The sequence below is a fragment of the Diadema antillarum genome, unplaced genomic scaffold (genome assembly GCF_040938485.1).
Source record: "Diadema antillarum isolate AM-2024a unplaced genomic scaffold, OU_Dant_1.0 scf00000109, whole genome shotgun sequence".
NCBI classification, from domain to species: domain Eukaryota; kingdom Metazoa; phylum Echinodermata; class Echinoidea; order Diadematoida; family Diadematidae; genus Diadema; species Diadema antillarum.
This window is the reverse complement of record NW_027270998.1, coordinates 394,824-417,827: the sequence shown is the minus strand read 5'-3', so window position 1 is coordinate 417,827 and position 23,004 is coordinate 394,824. Positions and strand designations below refer to the sequence as shown.

At 39.4% G+C, this 23,004-nt stretch overlaps 1 protein-coding gene across 1 annotated transcript in view; it reads left to right on the top strand.

The window, feature by feature from the left end:
- The window catches only part of LOC139719324 (DDB1- and CUL4-associated factor 1-like), a 34,111-nt gene continuing 11,107 nt past the window's right edge, over positions 1-23,004 (top strand). The window contains exons 1-23 of the mRNA XM_071630739.1: positions 1-104; positions 1,100-1,250; positions 2,002-2,115; positions 2,834-2,971; positions 3,441-4,196; positions 4,882-4,983; positions 5,466-5,665; positions 6,336-6,474; positions 7,549-7,758; positions 9,366-9,535; positions 10,528-10,647; positions 11,158-11,260; positions 11,919-12,041; positions 12,940-13,093; positions 13,673-13,750; positions 14,295-14,438; positions 15,080-15,192; positions 15,798-15,989; positions 17,029-17,255; positions 19,558-19,633; positions 20,460-20,521; positions 21,147-21,225; positions 22,833-22,904. Of these exons, the coding sequence (XP_071486840.1) occupies positions 1-104; positions 1,100-1,250; positions 2,002-2,115; positions 2,834-2,971; positions 3,441-4,196; positions 4,882-4,983; positions 5,466-5,665; positions 6,336-6,474; positions 7,549-7,758; positions 9,366-9,535; positions 10,528-10,647; positions 11,158-11,260; positions 11,919-12,041; positions 12,940-13,093; positions 13,673-13,750; positions 14,295-14,438; positions 15,080-15,192; positions 15,798-15,989; positions 17,029-17,255; positions 19,558-19,633; positions 20,460-20,521; positions 21,147-21,225; positions 22,833-22,904 (3,627 nt within the window). The remainder of the gene's footprint in view (positions 105-1,099; positions 1,251-2,001; positions 2,116-2,833; positions 2,972-3,440; positions 4,197-4,881; positions 4,984-5,465; positions 5,666-6,335; positions 6,475-7,548; positions 7,759-9,365; positions 9,536-10,527; positions 10,648-11,157; positions 11,261-11,918; positions 12,042-12,939; positions 13,094-13,672; positions 13,751-14,294; positions 14,439-15,079; positions 15,193-15,797; positions 15,990-17,028; positions 17,256-19,557; positions 19,634-20,459; positions 20,522-21,146; positions 21,226-22,832; positions 22,905-23,004) is intronic.

The window sequence follows — 23,004 nt, the reverse complement described above, 5'->3', positions numbered from 1 at the left end:
ATGGAGGAAGAGGAGGTTCCAGCTGCTGTGAGGTTCAGTGGTCTCCTGGCACAGTGGGACAAGGACCAGGGTTCTGCTACCTCACCTGTGCCAGTCCTCACAGGGTAATAGCTCTCTGCTTCTATGACATGCTCTCCCTATCCCACACAACTGCTAACAATCTCTTGATCTCTTTTGATACAGGACCAAGCAAATATTCAGTGCTGGTTTGTGTTCATTCAGTGATGTCAGAGCTTAAAGTTGTAGTTGACGTGCATTTCTGAATTTAGTGCTTGGCATTTAAATGACATTGCCTGTCCAGCCAAACATACATGTGGAATTTGCAGTGTGATTTGTATAATTTCTCTCTCTCTCTCTCTCTCTCTCTCTCTTTTTTCTTCAATCGTCAAATGGCACTTAACCTGTGATGTCCTTCTATGTTTATGTCCATAATCATTAGCCTTCGTATTGTAATAATTTAATGAGCTTGAATTCATGTCACGTGGGTATTTCTCTGTTAGTTCTGTCACAACTATGGTGTCATTGGTATGTGAGAATCTCCTATGACAATAAATCTTTAAAATGAAATATTTCTGGTGACTGCCATTGTTACCAAGTGATTACAACCCAGAATGGACGAAAGAAAGGATCAGTTAATTTGACAAGTTTCATGGAACTTTGCCTTCTTGCCATCATTATCAATCAATGATATCTTTGCCTTTCCTGGTTATGTGGACGTATTCCTCATCAGGTGTGCACATAAATGACTATAAGCGAGCAAGAGTGTATAGTGTACTGTATACACCAATTATTTCGCAAGTCTAAATTTTTGCGAATCGGGAATTCTCAACGATTTCGCAAGTGGTTAAATTCGCGATCATGGAGTCCTGTACTGAACAGGGAAATGTACACGCGAACGTAACATTCACATTGGGATCAGAGTCAATATTTTCGCATTTGTCTTTAATTTCGCGAATAGCGCCCGACTCGCAAAATTCGCGAAAATAAAAACCTTGCAAAATATTTGGCGTATACAGTATGTTATCAATGTGTGCAGAGTGTCAGATAGCCATAATACCTCTATCATTCAGATGAACTAATGCTGCCATTTCCTCTCCAGATTGGCAGACATCTTGGAAGCTGAAACTGAAAACTTCCTGAAGATGGACCCGGACCCATTCGATGACCGCCATCCCGGCCGGATGGATCCAAACTGTGCCCTTGGTGACCTCTTGACCACTCTCTTCAAGAATGATAATTTCATGGGCAAGGTGCAGTCAAAGGGGCTTTATTATGAATCATTTTACACACGAGAGCATGCACATATTCACACAAACACCCTTAACTGCACAAGATGGGTACAGAAGCTCGCTCTGTTTACAGATTGAGACAGGAGAAGATTGAGAAACATACATGCAAATGAGATCAGATTATGATTCATTGATTGATTTGTGATACTTTGTGCTCTACTTAGAAAACTTCAGCAGAGACGACATACAATGCTCACCATACATTAGATAATCAGTGCCATTCTATTTGTACAGCCTCAGTCCAGTGGTGTTAGGATTCCTTTGAGCCAAGTTCGTAAAAACACAAACAAGGAAAGAAGTTTGAATTGAACTTATTAGAACAGTCACCTCAACTCAGCTTGCTTCCTGTCTAAATTATGTACTTTCAGTCATGAATGCATGTTATCGCATCCTCAGGCCTATCATATGCTCGTCATTGGTAAATGGTCAGTCAGGGTTGTGAGGGGGTGCTTATGGTCATTATAAAATCTCTTACGATGTAACCAGAACAGATATCATGTAGTGGTAAAGGAGGAGTGTTACCATATCGTCAAGACTTAAACTGTAGAAAGTTTGGTGTTTTCAACTCTTCACAAAGCCCTCATTGGCATAGATGAAAATTGATCACAAATAGGAGGAAAGAATCTGACAAATATCTGTACCTTTCAGTTCTTTACCTTAGAACTCTTGTTAAATGTTTACTCGTTTTTTTGTTGGTTTGTTTTCTCCGCAGTTGGTCAATGATTACATCATGCTGTCCCGTGACAGGGAGATCAATACCTTGGCCTGTAGGCTTCTTCTGGATGTGGTCCCAGGTCTTGAGACGTCCATCATCTTTGAAGAAACGGTCAGTCGGTCATCAAAGTTATCGCATTAAGATGAGTGGGATACTCTGTAAAACCTCAAGGTGTAGGGATACGAGATGTAGGGATGCTTCTTGAGTACGAGGATATATTCTTTTGGTTGAGAAACTTTGGAGTAATATTGTCTTTCCATATGATCTGTTTTTTCATGTATTATGTGTTTAAGATCGAAGAAAGTTTGATTAATACTGTTTTAACTATTATGCTGGGTCAAAATGAATAAACTGATCTCAGTGTCAGGAATCAGAATCATATTAGCCAGGGCTCGACATCAGCGATGGCCTGGTGGCTGAGGGCCATTAAAAACTTATAACTGGACCACGGCCCCAAACTTCCAAAAAGGCTATTGCTTGGTGGCTCGATTGGGCAACTAAGATTCTAATTTGATTGTTATGTTTCCTTCTCTTTAGGGCCACTACATTTATTTTTTGGGCCACCAAAATGTCAAATTTACAGATTGTAGAAAAAAAGTCAGCGTTGAGCCAATAAACTTTATCATGCTAGCCATTGATGTATAGAAACATATAAGGTAATACTTGCAGCCATTGCAGCACACTAAAAATCTTTTTTTTATCCATTAGTGAGGAAAGAATTTTGATATCTTCAGTTATTTGGCCCACAGATGAAGAGTTAGGAATTGACACGCACTGAAAACACTTGACGGACATTGCTCCTAAAGCGCTCTTCCCTTTGTGCTGATAGGAGGGCTTTGTGAACCGATTTGTTGAGTGGGCCACTGATGCGGAGGAGCCGCTACGTGCCTACACCACTGGCCTGCTGGCGGCTGCCGTGGAGGTCCAGGACATTGCGGGGAACCTGAAGGAAGACAATGCTCGTTTGGTGAGCTCTCATTTGAAAATATGAAAATGAACGAGGTCCATAGGTCTATTGCAGATTGCAGGAAATCATCCCCCACCCCCTTGTCTTTCTTTGAGTTGTTTTCTGACTGTCAAGACTTGCATTAATGCCTTTTAATGGACTTTAATAATTTGGTTGGATTTTAATGATTTGAATGGATTTTAATGATTTGAATGGCATTTGTGTTTTGCTCTTTGGAATGTGTGTATGTGTTGATTTTTCTTCAATTTCTCAGGATATTAGGAGATGCATTCATTTGTTTAAATTCCTGGGAGTCTGTATCATTTCATGAGTGTCATATGATCTCTGGAATCTGATATTTTGAGGTCATTTTAAAGCAGAAATACTCAGATTTCCATCATTTCCATGCTGTATAAATGGTTGTACATGTGGTGATATGATATTGTTGTATGCCCAGAGAAGTGTGATTTTTTGCTCTTTCTTTGACTAGGTTCCGGTAATGCTCCACAGATTGCATGCTTTCAAGAACGCCTCCAGTGAGGCGGGCAGTTCATCGCCCTCCCCTGTCTCAGACATTCAAGAGCGTCCCTTCGCCTGCTTCAGAGAGGACACAGAGGGCGTTGTGGACCAAAGCGTTGCAGACGAGACAGCCACTGACCCTGTAGCAGTGGACTGTATTTCAGGTCAAATGGATGGTGATGAAAATGTCAGCATTAGTCTCAGTGGTAAAAATGATACGTCTGTGTCCAGTTCAGGGAGCATGGAGGTTGAGGTCAATTCGCGATTATACTCAAGTGAGAAACTTGGAAGCAATGTTGAGGTCATGGAACGAGAAACAAAAGAAGCTGGCATCATAGACCTACAAAATTCTGTTTGTGCAGAATCATCGTCAGTAGAATCGGGTATAGTGACTGATAAGTCACAGGCGTTACCTTGCACAAACTCAAATGAGGGTAAAAATCCACCAGGGAAGAGAGTCAAGAGGCTGAGTGGCAGGACTTCAAAGGGAAAGTCTTCGGGGAAAGGGTCTGTGTCCTCAAAGGGCAAAGGCCACAGGTCGCGGGTCAAAGGGTTCAAGCTCAAGACGTCACAGCAGCTGAGCGGGGCGGAGGTCGAGCTAAGCAACAGCAGCTGGGCAGAGATGTCTCAGTACATCATCGGCTCTCACTGCATGTGGCCCCTCACTCCTATCATGCAACAGCGGTTCATCCTGCAGTACTTGACCCCTCTCGGGGAGTATCAAGAGGTCAGTAGGTCAGGGGTCATGCTTTTCAAGGGAATCTTTTGTTGATACTTCATAAAGTCATACAGTGTATGTGTTATACTCTAACTTCCTAAAGGGCAGTGTCTTGAATCATTGTTAATAGAGATTTATTTACGTTTCCCAATTACAAAGACATGAAGGGTAGTTCTGTTGTATTTTAGTACAGGATTTATCTAGTAGTAATTCAATAAAACTTGAATTTCATTCATCTTCAGTATGATACACCTACTTTAGTATTATATTGTTGCATGTAACAATACATTTCAATACTGAACACCTCTAGAATGTGTGGGTATACTCATGATGAACTCTCTGTTTGGTCATGAATTGGCAATTTCATATTGCTGTAGTGTCTCCTGTGTAGGCTAACTTTGGTGTCTGAAATAGATTGTTTCAAATCAAATACACTGCAATAGAATGCTAAAATTTTTGTTACTGAAGAGGAATAGCTATTGATATGCTCTTTGAACCAGGGCCTGTACTTGTCATATTTGTATGTAAAATTTATTTGTGGTTTTGTCAATATGGCCAAGTGGAGTCCTACAATGTATATATTTAAAAAAATGAATTTTTCCAGCTTCATAGTAAATTTTGTTTTTCCATTCTCTATGAGATGAAATTATGTGATGGTGCATTCTGGTGTTTTGCTTATTGAACCGTTTCACAGCTTCTTGGTGCAATGATCGAGAATGGTTCCATGGAGTTAATCATGCACTACATTGACCTCAACAAAACCAATGACATCAGGCTGACTTTTGATGCTCTCAAGGTATAGATAATTTTATATACATCAATGTATAAATTATTCTTCAGTATATGATATATATATATATATATATATATATATGTATATATTTGTGTGTGTGTGTGTTCTGTCTTGTTTAAGAATTCTTATAACTTTTCAAAGTGTGAAGTAGTGTACTTTGTCTAAAAATGCAGTTAGATTTTTGATAGTCTTATAGAATTAATAAGTAAATTTTGTCAATGTGCTTTGTGATGCTTTGATAAAAGCTTTAAGTTGGGAGCAGTCAATTACATATTTCGAGAGCTGATATTATTAACTCTTTAGTAGCCAAAAAAAAAATAAAAATTGAATCTGTTTTGAAGGCATCCTGACTGGTTGCCAGAGTAGAAGTACTATGACTGACTTCGCATTCATTTTATACTCATTTTATGCTTTATTTTATACTCATTTTATGCTATATTATTTGTAAAAACCATTTTATACTCATCTTTTTCTAAAATAAACAGTACCTGTCCTCCCTGCTGTGCCATAAGAAGTACGCCATGGAATTCCTTGAGATGAATGGCCTCCAGAAGCTGCTGGAGATACCGCGCCCTTCGGTGGCGGCCACCGGCGTGTCTCTCTGCCTCTACTACCTGGCCTACAACGAGGACACCATGGAGCGCATCTGTCTTCTCCCAGCTCCGGTCCTTTCCCAGATGATGAAGTAAGAATCTAGTCGGTCACATGCTGCTTCTGTCTGTTTGTTTGTCTCTGTGTTTTTCCGTTGCTGGTAATTGCTGTTGTCCTTTTTTCTGGCAAGGTTGTGTTGAGGAATTGTAGTTGAATTCTGCTAGGGTTGACATGCGTCCATTATTTTTGGCCGAGTTATATGATCGAAGATAGGAAAAACATGTCTTTCTCATTAAAAGATATGTCCTGAAGAAATGAGGAGGATCTTATAATCTGTGTTCAGTGTTTTGAAGGGGCTCAGTGATGCAGGACTGGGTATATCCATGGATCAACTACGTACAGTGAATGTACTCTTTCATTACTACTAGTATTTGAGTATCTGATTGTACAGTAAACTAATGGCCCTGTATATTAGTGCCAAAATTTTGCAGTCTTTTATTTTATCCACCATATCCAGACAACTACCCCCCTTACAAAAATCATGCTGGTGAGGTGGGGGGTGGGGAGGGGGCGATAGAGGGGGAGAGGAGGGGTAGTTGTCCTTGGGATAGTTGTATGAGTCCATGCATATTTTGCCAATGATGACATTACACTGGGTCATGTGAGTATCACTGGGTAAGAACATAGTGTACCTGAGACCTTGAACAAACTGTGTTTATTGTACAATGCTTTTCCAAACTACTTCCTACTTACAAACTTTCCAGCTACATGCTTTGGCTGCTGGAGTGTTCCCACGAGTCTGGCCGGTGCCATGCAACCATGTTCCTCATGACCAGTCTTGGCTTTGGAGCGGTCCTGGAACTCTTCGACAGGAAAGATGGTCTACGCAAGCTCTTCAACACTGTGAGTTTAACATTCCCCATCCTGGGGTTATCTTCAAATTATGAACATCTTGGCTTGCACAGCACCATATTGTGATGATTATGCCACGGTCCCACTTTGCAATAAAATCAAGGAATTGTAATAGCTGCAGTTACTGTGCTAAGAGCATAAACTGTCTGACATAGATAGATGATTGTTGTCTAGTCATTACCATGGCACCTACAATAATTACAGGAAGGTTCTCACCCTTTATGAAATGGGGCACAGTTAGGTGTCATGACCAGAATGACAATTGCTGAAGAAAAATCACACATTGTCATGGTTGCTCCAGAGTGATCTTAGAATAAGGTGAAAATTATGTCATGGTGTCATGACCAGAATGACAATTGCTGAAGAAAAATCACACATTGTCATGGTTGCTCCAGAGTGATCTTAGAATAAGGTGAAAATTATGTACATCATTAACCTCACTGAGTGATCATGATATTCACTCCTGCTTTGCACAAGTCTTTTGCCATATTCTAGAAGCAATGGAGTCCTTAGAAATCAATTTTTTTTCTCAATGCATGTTTGTGTGAACATCTCTTGCAGTTGTATATAGGACAATGAAACATGGTACTAGTACTGGTTAGCTGGCCTGGAGCCAGTAAAGTGCACACACAGCCAGCCATCATCTTCTTTGATTGGTTTAATCAGTTATGCACATTTTTCTAACATGTCCATGAAGTATAATGTCATAATCTGAAAACAATCATTTCACTGAAGTAATGATAAAATGAATACATCCAGACTTTTCTCTCAGAGTGTTTCTTGAGGGTGAAAAGTGTATTAGCTTGAACCAGTGCTGTTTGCCATGCCTGCCTTAACCAAACATTCTATGACCTGAATAGTGCCCAGCTGGGTGTGGCAAAAATTGCTCTGTTGCCAAGTAGATGCATCACCCGACCTTGTGATTCTTGGACATACCATGGTATTGGCAAGTCAGTTAAGGTATAAAGACTGTATAATGTTCTGTACTTGTGCAATATGTAGACTGGAACCATTTCGTATTCTGAGCTGACTCCCGATGATTACTCTTCCCATGTCTTGTTTTAGATGAGCACCCTGAGTATCCTGGACCCGGAGGATCAGAACTCCAACCAGAACGACGATGATGTCTTCTCCAGCCGCCAGACGGTCAAGCACACCACACTGGCCCTCAAGAGGTACTTTGAAACCCACCTAGCCCTCAAGGTGGACAGCATCAAGCGGGCCTACGCCAGGAACCAGGGCCAGACTCCACCCGAGCCCATCCCTCCCTACAAGGTGAGGCTGCGACAAAAAGCCCAACTGGTCCAGTCGTGGATCAAACCCTGTGTTCAGATGAAGTCCCGCATCTCCAGGAAAGTCCCAAACAATAAGACTCTCCCTCCAAAACTAAAGTGTGGATGCTGAAGGGGACTTCTCCCAGTGTCCATGCGAAACCTGTCCTAAAACTGGGCCCTGTTTTATGAAGAGTTAAAATTGATTATAAGGTTGATCTAAACTGTAAGTCTGTGACAACCTGTGTGGTTAGCAAATTTAAAATCAGTTTTATCAAAAGGGCCCAGTTTTAGGACAAAATTTGGAGGTGGAAAGTGACCTTGTGCTTATAATTGAAAGCACCCAGCTGTATTCATCAAATGTGGGCATGCGTAAACTGTAGTTTCAAATGGCAAGTGCGCCTCTTCAGCACCACACATGGCCCAAACAATTGTTCCAGCAGCTCTGAGATGGACGAAAGCCGTGTAGATGATATATAAAATATAAAAGATCATATTTCTCTCGACTGTCCCCAAGATGTGGGACCTAGTCTGAATGCAGGTTGAAATGCTCACTAATCTGTCAATATGAGGAAGTGTAAGCAGAAAATGACACCTTGTACAGCCCACCGAAGACTTTGACAAAAACTTAAACTTGATGTTCAATTAAGAAAAGCATATCATTGGGGTAATTCTTTCTTTGGAGCTTGGCATTTGTAATATTCTTTGTAAGGTTTGGTCTGGCCTGTTTACAGTGGTTAGTTACATTAATTGTAAATCACAGTGTGTGTTGTCCGTTGTGACATCTTGTCAGGGATAATCACATTCAAAGATATCTGACTCCACACTTGTAAAAACTCACTAAAGCTGTGTACTTCACTACAGAGAGGATGTTCTTCAGGTCCAACATGGCCACCTTGTAGGAGTGTATGCTTGGAGGGCTAGGACTGCTCCATGACGTTTGCATCTCAACAGACATCTGTGTTTCAGATTGCTGACTAACTTTAATAGCAACTGCCCTTACATTGTCCCACAGAAAATATGTGATGGTTGTGATACTGATGCATGGCACAGAGCAAATTGAGCATTTGGGGTAAATTTTCTGTGACAGGCAATTAATCAAACTCTTAATCTGTGGATGTACAGGTATTGGCAGTCTATTGCTAAGTGTTTCTGGTCCACAACTTTATTGATAATCTTTTTTTGGTTTAAATCTGAATAGGTAATATCTACTGTACTCGATATTTAGGACCCCTGTAGTACACACAAATACTCATACTGATTGCCTAGATGGATAGAAAGTTTAAAAGGAACTTGTGCTAGCCATCAGTTCCTCTTATGAGTTTGATATGGCCATAGGACTTAATGTTATTCTTCATGTTCCATGATGCATTCTTGTGGTCCATGCTGTAATGTCGTTGGACATTCACTGATTGTGTATTCAAAGCTACCATACATACTACATTTGATTGTACACTCTGTGATTGAAGGACACGATACAATGTAACACTCAAAAAAACGATGCCACCGAACCAGTACCAGATTCCAATCATGTATTTCTGGTGTATTTGTACCACACAAATATCACACATGCTTGATATTACTTCGTCTAATCTGTCTGCCGCTCATCAGAACATTCCAGTCACCCCAGAGAGCACCCAGGAGAATATGGAGACGATGCTAGAGCAGGCTCCCCTCAGGCTCCACTGGGCTCCAGTGGGCACCCTCATCAAGCTTCAGGGCATCCAGCCTCTCCTCCAGATCATAGCTCTGGCTTGTGTCTGGAAGAACTACAGCTCCAGGTAGGCTGGAAGCTGCATCTTTGGACAAGGAATGCCTGATTTAAAGATGGAAACATATAAGAAGAAGAAGAGGACAACCAACTCAGATATTGCTTGGTTTTAATGAATGCAAGTGCTTATATCACACATGGAAATCAGGGAAATCAAACTAACTTCTCATCATATGTCGTATGTTGGAATATAGATCAATAGCGTGGCTTTTTGGAAGACCCTACTCTTGCAAATTCTTGCAAATAGTAAGCAAATAATCAACGTTGGTGAAGGTGATGGGACAAACTATCACTTCCGAGGCGATCTGGATGTAGCTATCTTTCCGAAGCGCAGCTGAGGAAAGATAGCGTACACATTCAGATCGCCGAGGAAGTGATGGTTTGTCTCATTGCCTGAAACTAAAAGTTGATTATTTGCTTTATATTCCACATCTAGGGTCCTAGAAATTCCCATTTTATTCTACATCTGAAACCGTTTTAGCTGTCTTTAGGTATCCTTAGGGCTTAGGCTACGTGTGCGGGTAGATGACAAAACAATGAATTTGCTGGACGCATCGCGCGGCACCGAAGTGAAAGTGCGTTGCACTGTGTACTATCAAGTGACCTAGGTCACATGATAGTCCACAGTGCAACGCACTTTTATTTCGCGCGTACTCATCTTGCGTTAGGACTGTGTGGACTCAAGTGGAGATCAGCGAAACAAAAGGGACTATCAACATAGAGTGTAACGAACTTTTCTTCTCAGGTGATGTGATGGGCAAAACTATGCTTCATCACATGATCAGCTCTGGACCAATCCTATTGCAACATTCTTAGTATGTGGAATATAATATTCACTATCAACCGAAGTTAGGGCTTGGTGATTATGAATTTTTCTTTTGTTTTCCTTGTTTTTTTTGGGGGGGTGAAATTTCAAGCATAATCCTCATTGATTTCTTCTACATGTTTGTTTACTCCTTTGGAATATTTTATATTCTCTCTTTGGTCATGTCTCTTCAAAAGGAGTGAGGTGGTAAAAGCAACATTGGATGTATTGGCTGTTGTCACGGTAACCAATCAGGGACAGCTGCAACTTTGTGAGCAGGTGTTATTACCAGACAACACATCAATAGTAGGCATGAAGTGAGTATGACCATGCTCAGTTTTCTTCTCTATCTAAGCCATCTTGTCTCCTCTGCTATCCCACTTTTTCTGCTTTTATAAAAAAAGAATTAGTTGTATGTCATACTAAAAAGCTTTTCTTTCGATAACATAAGTGATTTTGTCCAAAGGATGACAGAACTTCATTGTACTTTGGAAGCAGTGATTTATGTGACTGTCAGTACACTCTTCATGAATGTATCTCCTGTACATTTAAAAAGAAAACAAAAAATCTCTTATGTGTGGGACGGCGGGGATTGGGATTGAAGGTGGGCTTGTTAACTTCATCAAGAGTTCTGCATTTCAGACGTAGCTTTTAATGTGAATTAAACTGCAGAATTTGCTCTGTTTTGGTAATTGGAGCATCAACTTGTGAACTGCAAGAAAGGTGATTCGAAATTGAGAGATTTCCGTGATGCTGAAGAGCGCTTGAATCGAGTGTTGGGTCTTTAACACAAATTCTTGTCTGTCCTTGCCATTCCTCCTGCACAGCATTGTGAATGGAGTGGCAGAAGGTGATGTGCTGTCTGACCCTGATGTACAGAAGGCTGCGCTCCAGGTCATCATCAACTGTGTATGTGGGCCCTCCACAAGAGTGAGTACACTTTGTGTGTTAACCCATTGAGGACAGGCAAATTTTGCTACAACATGCATTTCCCATAGACACCAGCCCAAGTATACTTGTCACTAGGCTTCAACAGGTTAATACTGTGAAGCTTTTTACAGCTAAGAAGTGATACTTTGTATAGAATACCAAAGTGTGATGTCAGAGCCATTCATCGCCATGGAAACTGTTTCTAAATATCCTTACCTGGCTTGAATATCTGTGAACAATATTGTTGCTACACATGCTCGCACCTGGTTCCAACACAAGCTATACCAAAAGACTCTGACATCATCACTTTAGTACTATAAACTACAGTCACATGTTGATGATTCTCTACACTGTGGCCAGCTTCAGCGTGGTGTCATTGTAGTAAATAGACATCGATTCTGGAATGCATGTCTTGCCATTGTGCAGATTATAAAGTTATGGTTTCCATTTGGAGCAACTGCTGAATTTACCATGGCCCCCATTTCAGGCAATACCAGTACCTTATTTAGCACTCATTCTCCTTTTCAGTGCTACATAAAACTTCATGTGATCTCTTCTCCCATATTATTTGATGGTGATACTTAAGAGTTTGTTTTTGTAATCTGAAAGTAATAATAAAACCTGTGTTGAACAATATTGATTTGCTTTTCTTGTCCAGCTTGGAGGCAGCATGGGGCGCTTCATGAGCAACGGTGCCAAGAAGAATCGCATCGCCGTCAGAACTTCGACTGAGGTCATTGAAAAGATGTGGGAGACGGTGCGAACAAACAATGGCATAAGGGTATGTGACATTGCTCATGATTTCTCTCTTGTTTTGGAAGTCTCTGAGCATAAGGTGCCATGTACTTCCATGTCTTCTTCGACCCCCTTTTTTCTGTCAGTCTGTCTGTCCATCTGTCTCGCATGATTGAATGTGCTCACTTTTGGTTTCTAGTGCTATCCAGACCCTTTTTCCGGAGCTTTCTGGGTGATTGAAGGATTGATTTGCAAACTGTGAAAGTGGAAATATTCGCACATCTTGTGTGATATGAAACTAGCGTGTAAATAAAAACTTGCAACAATTTTTTTTTGCTTGCTTTATGTAGTACTACTTTATATTTTGATGCTGCAGAATTAAAAGCATGTAGGATATATCGAACTCAACTGAGGGCTGAAAATTACTCAGGCAAAAGTTTCCACTTTTATACTACTACTGTACAATCTCCTTTATGTAAGTAAGTGGGAATCTCAGGGAAAATATATATAATATAGTATATGATATTATGAAATTTGTGATATAATATAGAATATAATGTGTGTGTAGTATGGTGATTGGATGTTACATCAGAAGCAGATTCTGCTTTTTGGCTTGGCAGAGTTTGAAATTGTATATGTAGCAAGTTGTCTTATACAATTTCTTCCTTTAAAGGCTCTCTGCTTTTTTTTTCTTCTGTGGGATGAGTAGGCATTTCAATTTATCAGTGAGAAAATACTGGAAGAAAGTTAGGCATACTTATTTGTCATGGAGCAAGTCATCACCTCATTCCAACATGTGACTGAGGAAGTGTAGAAATTTTTCAAACCTAATAGGCTGAAATAACTGATGAAATGAATTGAAGAGTTCAGAAATTGTAGTGAAGCTTGTATTGCACATGTGATGTGATACCCCATTTCCCGTAATTCTGTGTTGTGTACTTCAGACACTGCTTGGCCTGTTGACCGTCAAGACTCCCATCACAGAGGCGGACAGTGTGAGGGCGCTGTCCTGCAAGGCCCTGTGTGGCCTGGCGAGGTCAGAGGTCGTACGGCAAATCATCAGCAAGCTGCCCATCTTTTCTCGCAGCATGTTGCAGAGTGAGTCAATGCGAATTGTGCTTCTACCGCCTCTATTAGGAATCAGAGTTGTTTGGTAACAGGATCAATGTTTGTCCAAAAGATTTAATTCTGGAGGAAATGTGAGTTACAAGTTTATTTTCATGTAATCTTTCCATTTTCAACTTTTGTTTCAGACCGAAGATATTTTTACATAATACAGTCTCATGCCCAAGTGTTTCACAATTTTATTCCGCAGTGTCAGAATGTGCATTTATACCACTTTATATTGATACTACTTGCTTGACTTAGTGTAGAATGCTGGCAGACTGGACTTTCTTGTCTTATTAGAATTTACATAAGCTTGCCAACGATTTGAATGTGAATATTTTTTGGGAAAAAAATAGAAAAGAATTTGATTGTGGTGCTGTTGTAATAGTATAAGATGTTGACAACGTTTTCATCGGTTTTGAAAACTTTTTAATCTTAAAAGGGAAGCAGGATATTGAGAATACAGTCTTCGAGTTAAACAACACTGTGATTTTATCCATATCATTTTTCGGGCTGGTGATTGGATGAAAGTGGAAAGGGTCTTTTTGTTTTTATTCTCACTTCTCTCAGCTCTAATGCGTGAGCCAGTCCTGCAGGACAAGAGAACAGAGCATCTCAAGTTTTGCAAGTATGCGTCTGAGCTCATAGGTAAGTGATGAAACAAGAATGCTCTAAACTGGCCCAGTGACCAGTCAACAACCTTTGAATAATGTACATCCTTGAGATAGAACCATGCTTTTTATGTCATAAACAAATAAGTAATTAGAATTTTGTCAGATTTGAGTTTCCTTTCAGAAGCAAAGTTTGAAAGAGACAACTTTTTGCAGTGATAACTGCTGTTTATTTGTTATGTAAATTCTATTTTAAATCTACTACTACTGCTACTACTACTACTACTACTACTTATCATCATCTATTGATCATCATATCATAATTATCATTGTTATTATCAATTTATTATTGTTATTATTATTATTATAATCTATTATTGTCATCATCATTATCATCAGCAGCATTACCATTGATATTGTTATCATTGCTTATACCATCAAATTCATATTACTTCTCATTGTTAGTTTATTTGATATTAGTTGAGCTGCTACCTGCAAGTATGAGTTGATTTGATTGTGTGCTATCTTCTGTACAATGTAATTATTTCTCTGCATCTATTTGGAATATTGCTGTCCATCAGAGCGGGTGACCGGCAAGGCGATGTCCCTGGGTGCCGATGCCACCCTGTCCAAGCTGCACAAGGCCAACATCGTGGCCCAGACCAAGATCAGGTACGACAGCAAGGAGCTCCTCCAGCTGATCCACAACCACCTGACGGCCCAAGGTGAGTGCAGGTCGCCAGGCGAGGGAGACATTTACACACACAAAAAAAAGGCCCAGACCAAAGAGGTCACATTCCCACGAAAGCTATTTTTCAAGCTTTATGTGGATTGAAGCTTTCCACACATTTGATTGCAAACCTTAAATGAGTTGACACAAAATGTAACTGAACACGAAACTTTCACATTTTGATGGGAGTAAATTCAAACCGTTATGGCCGGATAGGTTGAACTTTGTACAGGTACTTGTATAGTCTCTCACTGTGTAAAGCAGCAATAATAGCACACTATTCATAAGTATGCTCAGATTGGTATTTCCGAAGAATTCATGCTCTTTAACAGTTTTTCGTCAGTGGGATTAACTACTCTAAATATAGACTAATGAGCAAAGAACAGGTGGTTCATTTCACATGAACAATTATCTGAGAGAATCTATTGGGTTAGCTAGGACAAGGGAAACAAATGTTTCATATGGAGTGCTTTTTTATGTTGGAAACCAAGACTCTGAGTCAGCCAAAGATCTATTGGATGTGCACTTTTGACCATGACCATGTGCGAGAGCAAGCCAACTCGAGCTTGAAGTTTTGTTCGCTGTATACCATTTTATTTACCCTCCATCCTCACAATCTGCTCCCCTGTGTCACAGGTTTGTCAGAGACGGCCAAGTTGTTGGAGAGAGAAGCCAACCTACCTCTGAATCTGACCCATAGCACCCCCGGAGCCCTGCTGTCGTCTCTCATGATGACGCCACCCCAATCTGTGAGTGTAATCGCCTTGAGCTGTGGGTCTTCAGATGTCAAGGAGAGATAGAAAGGAAAAAAGACCTGAAAGAAAACTAACACATACAGAGATAAAGACTTAGTACAGAAAAAAAGATTTATTTGCGGCAGAAGCTGAAGGCCTTTTTTGTGGCACGAAATTTTCACAAATTGCCACTGGCATTCAGTGCATATAGTTTAGACAAGAATTTTTGTGTGCATTGTAATTGTGCAAATCTTGACTCTCGCAAAATTTGTGAAAATAAGATGCACAGGAACATTTCTCGTTTTGCAGTATCCATCTGCCTCTGATTGGTTGACTCATTCATGATGTTATCAGTGTAACCAATAGAAGTTATCGTCAGTTTCCCCATGAGTCAATAGCTATTGAGGGAAGGCTGACCCACCATCTGTTGTAGGTGATGCTATCCATTTCCTTTAGCCTCATGCAGCATATCATCTATCATTGCAAAGTACATCTGTCTCATTAAACCACATTATACACTATGTAGTTGAAGTAGATATGACTTGTGATGTTGCAGTTTTGTATTCTGGTTTTCACAAACGTGAAAGAAATCCTGAGATTCCAATTTGTTTTGTGTCCAGTCCCGCATTCCAAGAACCAGCCACCTTGGGCCCAGCGGTCCTGCATCCGCCGGTCTCCCAGAGACCTCCAGTCAGCCCTCTACCTCAGCTGCCTCAGGCCCCAGTGTGGGCGTCTCCTCTAGCCTCACCCCCCAGCCTCCTTCCAGAATAGCCTTTGGACCGGAGTCACGCTCATCACCAGCAAGTTCACGAGTGAGTTGAATACGGTGATAATGCAGGGCACTCCCCCCCCCCCCCCCACTTGTACCCATGAATGAGACATCTTGTGCAGAAAGAGATTTTTGATACAGTATGTGAAATAATGAGTTTGGTGAGGAAACTCTAATACTGTAGTAGTATGCACAGAGGTGTGATTAACATTCGATGGAAATTGCTGGCAACACATTTTGATTTATCGATTAAACATGCGGGAGAATTAGATGATGCCATTTTGAGAATATTCAGTACTGCTTATGACTTGTCTTATGTAACTTCAATTCATTTCAATTCAATTCAATTCAATTCAATTCAATTCAATTCAATTCAATTCAATTCAATTCAATTCAATTCAATTCAATTCAATTCAATTCAATTCAATTCAATTCAATTCAATTCAATTCAATTCAATTCAATTCAATTCAATTCAATTCAATTCAATTCAATTCAATTCAATATGGTTTATTGTGCGAATATATAATAACAATCCAGCAGCTCCAAGGCTGATACAGTTGCTTTACATCAGACTCATAAATGAAATTAAAATGACACCGATGATATAAGCATGCATGAGAATAAAATAATTTTATGTGATATTTATACACATTAGACTTGAGCATCAGTAATGGGATAGGTGAAAGTATTGCACACCAGGAAATGAGATTTGTAAGTGTAAGATCGAGTATGGCAAGATGGAGAAGAGCGGGCAAGGAATTAAAAATGTAGAAGTGGAGAAATAATTTCAATGCCCAACAACTTTGTTGTACAGTCAAACCTGTCTTAGCAACCACCTATCTATAGTGGCCACCTGCTGCATACAACCACTAAAAACAATTCCCTCCGAGAGAAATAGCATGTTAAAGAATCTGTCTACAGTGGCCACCTGTCTATAAGGCCACTTTTATGTCTCGCTTGGGTGGCCACTATAGACAGGTTTGACTGTATTTCATTATCTGCACTACAGATGCTAACATGTATCAAACTCTTCCCTCCCTCCATGGGTAATTGACCATGGATATTTCTACCGTCCCTGCAGGGCACAAGTAGGAGGAGAGTGTTCCGAGAGAAGTCCAGTCAGGGCCATCCCGCTGCCCTCAACCAGTCTAGACGGGCCCCGGCCACTACCTCCTCGTTGGCTGCGTCGTCACGGCAATCCAGCAAGTCGCCACCAAGCCTCGACCTGATCGTCTCCCAGTACCTCAGGGAGCAGCACGCCCACTGCAGCAACCCCGTGGTGGCTTGCCCCTCCTTCTCACTCCTAGAGTAAGATTTGCTAGGGTAGAGCATAAAGCTCTTTCACAATTCATGTCTTTACTTTCATCTCATATTGTATATTTATCAGTAAGTCCTTGAGTAAGATTCACTAGGGTGGAATGTAAAGTTCTTTCACTGTTCATGTTTTTGCTTTCATCTCAGATTGTAGTGAACATTATCCCCGTGAAATACAGTATGTCCCCAAAGAAATTACAACGGTGCCCTCCGCAATGATATCTTTAAAAATAGTGAATCAATCTAAATACGAATTTAGGGTATGAAACTATAACTCATTGCCGACATCTTACAGAAAACCCCACTCGATTTGCTTCAGTGGTCAAAGAGAAATACGCAATTCTGTAGAGGATGTCGGGAATCTCTTCTGTCCAAGTTCTGTCTATTATTCACACACGAGATCATCGAAATGCTAAACTCGGAAGAATCCGATTCGTGACATGCTTTACAACAATCCACATTTCTCTGTGAAAGCTTAACCAAATTGAATGGGGATTTCTGCAAAATAGAGCTAAAATGCTATATTTTAAGACTCTGAAGTAGCATTTAAAAAATTTAATCGTATTGGGCATTATCAATGCGAAAATCTGATTGTAATTTTTTGGGGGACATACTGCAGTAAGTCGCCCCCAAAATTGTTATCAGATTTTCGAATTGATAACACCCAATATGATCAACCTGTCTAAGTGCTACTTCAGGGTCTTAAAACATAACATCTTAGCTCTATTTTGCGGAAAACCCCATTCAATTTGGTTAAGCAGTCACAGAGAAATGTGGATTGTTGTAAAGCATGTCATCAGTCTGATTTTTCCAATTTTAGCAATTCAATGCTCTTGTGTGTGAATAATAGACAGAATTTGGACAGAAGAGATTCCTGACATCCTCTACAAAATTCCTCATTTCTCTTTGACCACTGAAGCAAATCGAATGGGGTTTTCTGTAAGATGTGGGCAATGAGTTATAGTTTCATACCTTGCATTTGTATTTATATTGATTCACTGTTTCGAAAGATATCATTGCGGAGGGCCCCGTTGTAATTTTTTTTGGGACATACTGTACAGTTCAAAGTTCAAGATTCAGATTTTTGTAAGTCCTAGAGTAAGACTCACTAGGGTGGAGCTTAAAGTTCTTTCACAGTTCATGTTTTTTGCTTTCAGCTCAGATTATGGTGACCATTATCCCCATGAAATACAGTTCAAAGTTCAAAATTAAGATTTTTGTGAGCAAGTCTGAAAGGGAATTCAAAAATGGAATCAAAATCTAGTCCATGTATTATGCAAATTTTGATAGTTTGTACAGGCATAATACATTATTCATGCTAGCAGACAGCCAGTCATAAATGCACACTGATACATCCCAAAAGCTTGATATTGGGGAATAGTTTTCCCCTGAAGAATGTTTTGGCACAGATTTTGTTTATTACCATTCGACACATTGTGTTTTTTTTGTTTTTGTTTTGATGTTGCATATGTGCTGCAAAAATTGTATTCTTAAGAACCTTTGATTGTTGAAATCCTGTGCTTATCTTTTAACCTGTTGAGGACGAGTCCCGAATATACTCGGGCAAGTGTCTATGGGAAATGCCTGTTGTAGCAAAATCAGTCTGTCCTCAATGGGTTAACGGAGAAGGAAATCCAAATGTGTATGTGGATTGAATTAATGTGGTAATATTGATAGAACACATCAGTGAAATTTGAGGAAAATTGGACAATCCTTTGAAAACTTGTGAAATTTGAAAGTTTTGATGCTGCCATTGCTTGATGAGCAGACTATAATATTTTGTGACATTAAGCATGGACAACAATACAAAGAAAATATAATGGAGATCAAACATATTTTTGCTTTTAAAGCATGATGAAAGAGCACTTGACTAACATCTTTTAGAAAGCAGAGGGAATAATATTACTCAATGATATGTCAGCACCTAGTCAAGGGAATGTGTACTTTTCTTTAAAAAATGTAAATTTGTTCATTTCTCTTTATATTCTTTATTTTCTGTATATTGTTGTCCTGCAGTAATATCACAAACCATTATAGTCTTTTTCATCCAGCAGTGATGGCACCAAAACTTTAAAAATTCATAACTTTTCAACAGATTTTCCAATTTTCCTCAAACTTTGCTGATGTTTTCTACTGATATTGCTGCATTCACTCATCTCAGATTCACTCAATCTCTACATTCACTCAATCTACATTTACTCAATCTACATTCACTCAATCTACATTCACTCAATCTACATGTATATCTAGGTTTTGTTAACCTTTAACATGTTTTCTTGTTTCTTGTCTGTGCTAGACCTCATCAATGTCCAGAGCCAAAGTTCCGACAAAATGCTCCCATCAATGCAACCTCTAGAGTGTTCAGGAGAGCTGTAAGTTCTTTAATACTTTATAAACCCTTCACTTCTGTGTATATTATCAAATTTCAATCTTTGTATTTCTGTCACTTCAAAACATATCTGTGAGAGTTGTCTGAGCATCCTTCAGGTAATTCTGTTCTTATACCAGAATGACAAAAGTGTGAGAATATCAGTTGAATGGTGTGCCCAAGGATAATTTGGTCAATGAGTTGAAGTCTCAAAATGTTTTTTTAATTGAAGCTTGTAATGGCATTTTTTTCCCCCTTTGCTGTCATATGTGTGTTCCAGTATTGCAAAAAAACAAAACTAAACTAAACTAAACTAAACAACACAAAAAAGAACCCCCTCAAAAAAAAAAAAACAAAAACAAAAACAAAAACAGCTCTCTTATACCTTAATCCGTAGATATGTATGACCAAAAGAAAGTAACACACTAGTGTACTCTTGCATGATATGTGTCAATTGTTAAAGGACTAGTTGTTGTACAGTAGAGTTTAAAAAAAAAACAGACACTGAATTTGCCACCTTGTGTAAAAACAGGGCCTTGTACTTTTCACAGAGTTGTCCAGTGAGATAGAGAGAGACCAGGGCATCTAATATGCAAGAATTTATGATACATATGACCAACTTCTGTGATGTGCGGCACTTTTTTTTTCTCTCCTTGAAGGAAAAGATATTTGGGTACATTGCTTCTGTCCTTGACTGCAGCCAAGAAATCTAATCAAATGTCAGGCTGTGATGCATTATTGTGTCTTCATGTGGCACAGACTATTTTGTCTGTTTTCTATTGAGGTGTTCAGTGAATCACTAAATCACCCCTCTGTGGTTTTGTTTGTAGATAAACCCAGCCCATGGAGGGAGAGATGGAGCAAGGTGTTCTAGACACTTTGTCTATAGCAGGTGAGACTTTAATACCACATTGAAAGTATATTTGATATGCCAAATATGACTACTTTCATATAACAGGGAATGGGGTGAAATTCCTTCTTTCTATTTGCTTTATAGCGTGGGAGGTACAAGTTTGTATGTTGATGAACAAGATATACACTTGACAGAGACCAGTTCATGTATTACCGTATGTTCATGTATCTATTAAGAGTTCATGTTAGACTTCTGTATATATGCATGCTGTAAATCTGGTGAGCATGCATGTAATTTGTGGCCTGAAAATGTGTTATGTAAGTCCAGTGCACATTCACTTAATTCAAACCAGTAATCCTAATGGAGTTCAAACTTACCGTATTATATCTATAAACTTCACACCTTCAAGCAATACATCTGGACCATAGTATAACACATTTTTTCCTCAAAATTTGCCATATTGAGCCATATTAATACTTTTAATTTTGTATATTTCTAGGCATTGCATACATATCAAGTACTCGTGGAAATGTTTCATTTTCCTTTGATATTTTGTTATGTGTCTGTTTGATATAGGTGCCTGAAGCAATTACCTCTCAACCTTTGTTTCTGGAGTGATAAAAGCAACATCAGTTGATTTTCCCTGCATTCTTTCCCTGTGCAGATTCCATCCAATCCAGACATTCCGTGACGCTGAAGAAGACAGCTGGTTCACCTGTTGTGCCTTCAGCAAGCACTCCAATGTGAGTATGACTTTTCAAAGTGAAATAGCACTCTTTGTCAAACTTGACTTGAATGCTCAGAGTTGATTCCCATGAATTGCAGAGTAAAAATGTGATGGAAAGTTTACAATTGACATTGATGATAGGGAGTTGCACATTTTCACATATTTTCATAAATATGCATTGTAGGTCACACTTTCATTGTGCAGAAATGAGAATATGATGTGCTCCCTCACAAACTCACATACAAATCTTCACAAAGTCTCCCCAAAGTCAGATTAGATACAAAGAATATACTGTGTCCTTTACAGAGATATCAGCTATTATTTTTTTCTTTCAGTATTTTGCACTGCTTATTGTATTTGCCTCAAATACTGCTGGTTTCATGAAAAGTACTGTTTTTCTCAAAATTGTATGACTGCTTTTGTCTATTGCAGAAAGGTAAACATGTCTTTTCCACAAAAATATGCATTTTGCAACCTTTATTATACTGCAATCCTGTTTAAGAGTTTGGCTTTTCAGCCTTTGCATCAGATTGTTGTAAAGCTTGAAAAAACTCATCCTAGATGACTTTAATACAAAGTTGACTGTAGTTGCTAGAATTTTCACCGAAATCTGTGATTATTTTTATACTTACTGTAAAACGAGGAATGTTCGCGTGCATTTTAATTTTGCAAATCTCGTGCGAGCCAAGATTCGCAAAATTAAAATGCATGCGAAAGTTCTTGTCTACGCTATACACATTGAATGTAAGAAGCAACTCACAAAAAATTCATGCTGCGAAAAAGGCTGTCGGCTCCAATACGCGAAAATGTCATGCCATGAAAATATCATGTTTTACAGTAAATTCTGATGTTTTAATGGTAACTTGAACTTATCACAGGTCTGTAATGACATGATGTGATGATGCCCAAGTATGAAGCCATTCTGATCTGAGAGGTTGAATGTTTGGCTCTTGTTTGAAGGGGAGAAAGTCCTCTAGGCAGAAAGTGGCAGGATTGATACACACATCGTTGATTTGATAGTGCAGTGCTAATTCAACTCTATGTGTTTCCATGCATTTGGCTGTGTTTTGCCAAGCTACGTATTTCATAACCATATGTTTGATTCTTTTAAATCGTGGCTTTTAAATTCGATAAAAGAGAATCCAAATCAGGTGTGATAACAAGATGGTTCTCCCCTCCCCCTTGCCATAGTTAAGCTGAAGGGATCACAATGATGAGCTCTACCGATAGACAATCATGATGTGTTAAGACTTTCAGTACACTGCTCACTGTTATTTTGATACTGACATAGACAACAGAGTGACATTGATTCATTAATAGCACGGTCAGAGAGAGTATTTCCATCCTTGAAATGTGATATGTGATTTTTCTGTCTGGTAATTGTTGACCAATCAAGGCACGAATGGCAATTGCTACCTTAAATTCACTGCCCTGTTTTTAGACAGATGATGCAATGACCCCTTCCTTCATCAATAAGAATGCAGAAAAAATTATAATTATATGTATGATGCAGCTTTTGATAAATACATGTAAAAAATGTTGCAGAATGAAGACATTCTGTAGTCACACTTAAGCATTGTCCACGAGGAGCTAACATGATGTTTGCCTGTTCCATTTCCACAGCCAAAGGATAGGTTTCTCTGGATGGGCAATTATGCAGGCGAACTGAAGACATACAATCTCTACTCAGGGACAGTAAGTTTCATCATGCCTTATAACGTGTGCCATTGATGCCGCCATTGATGCCGTAGGAAGCGGGAGATAGTATTTCTTGACATTTTGAAGTCCTGGAACA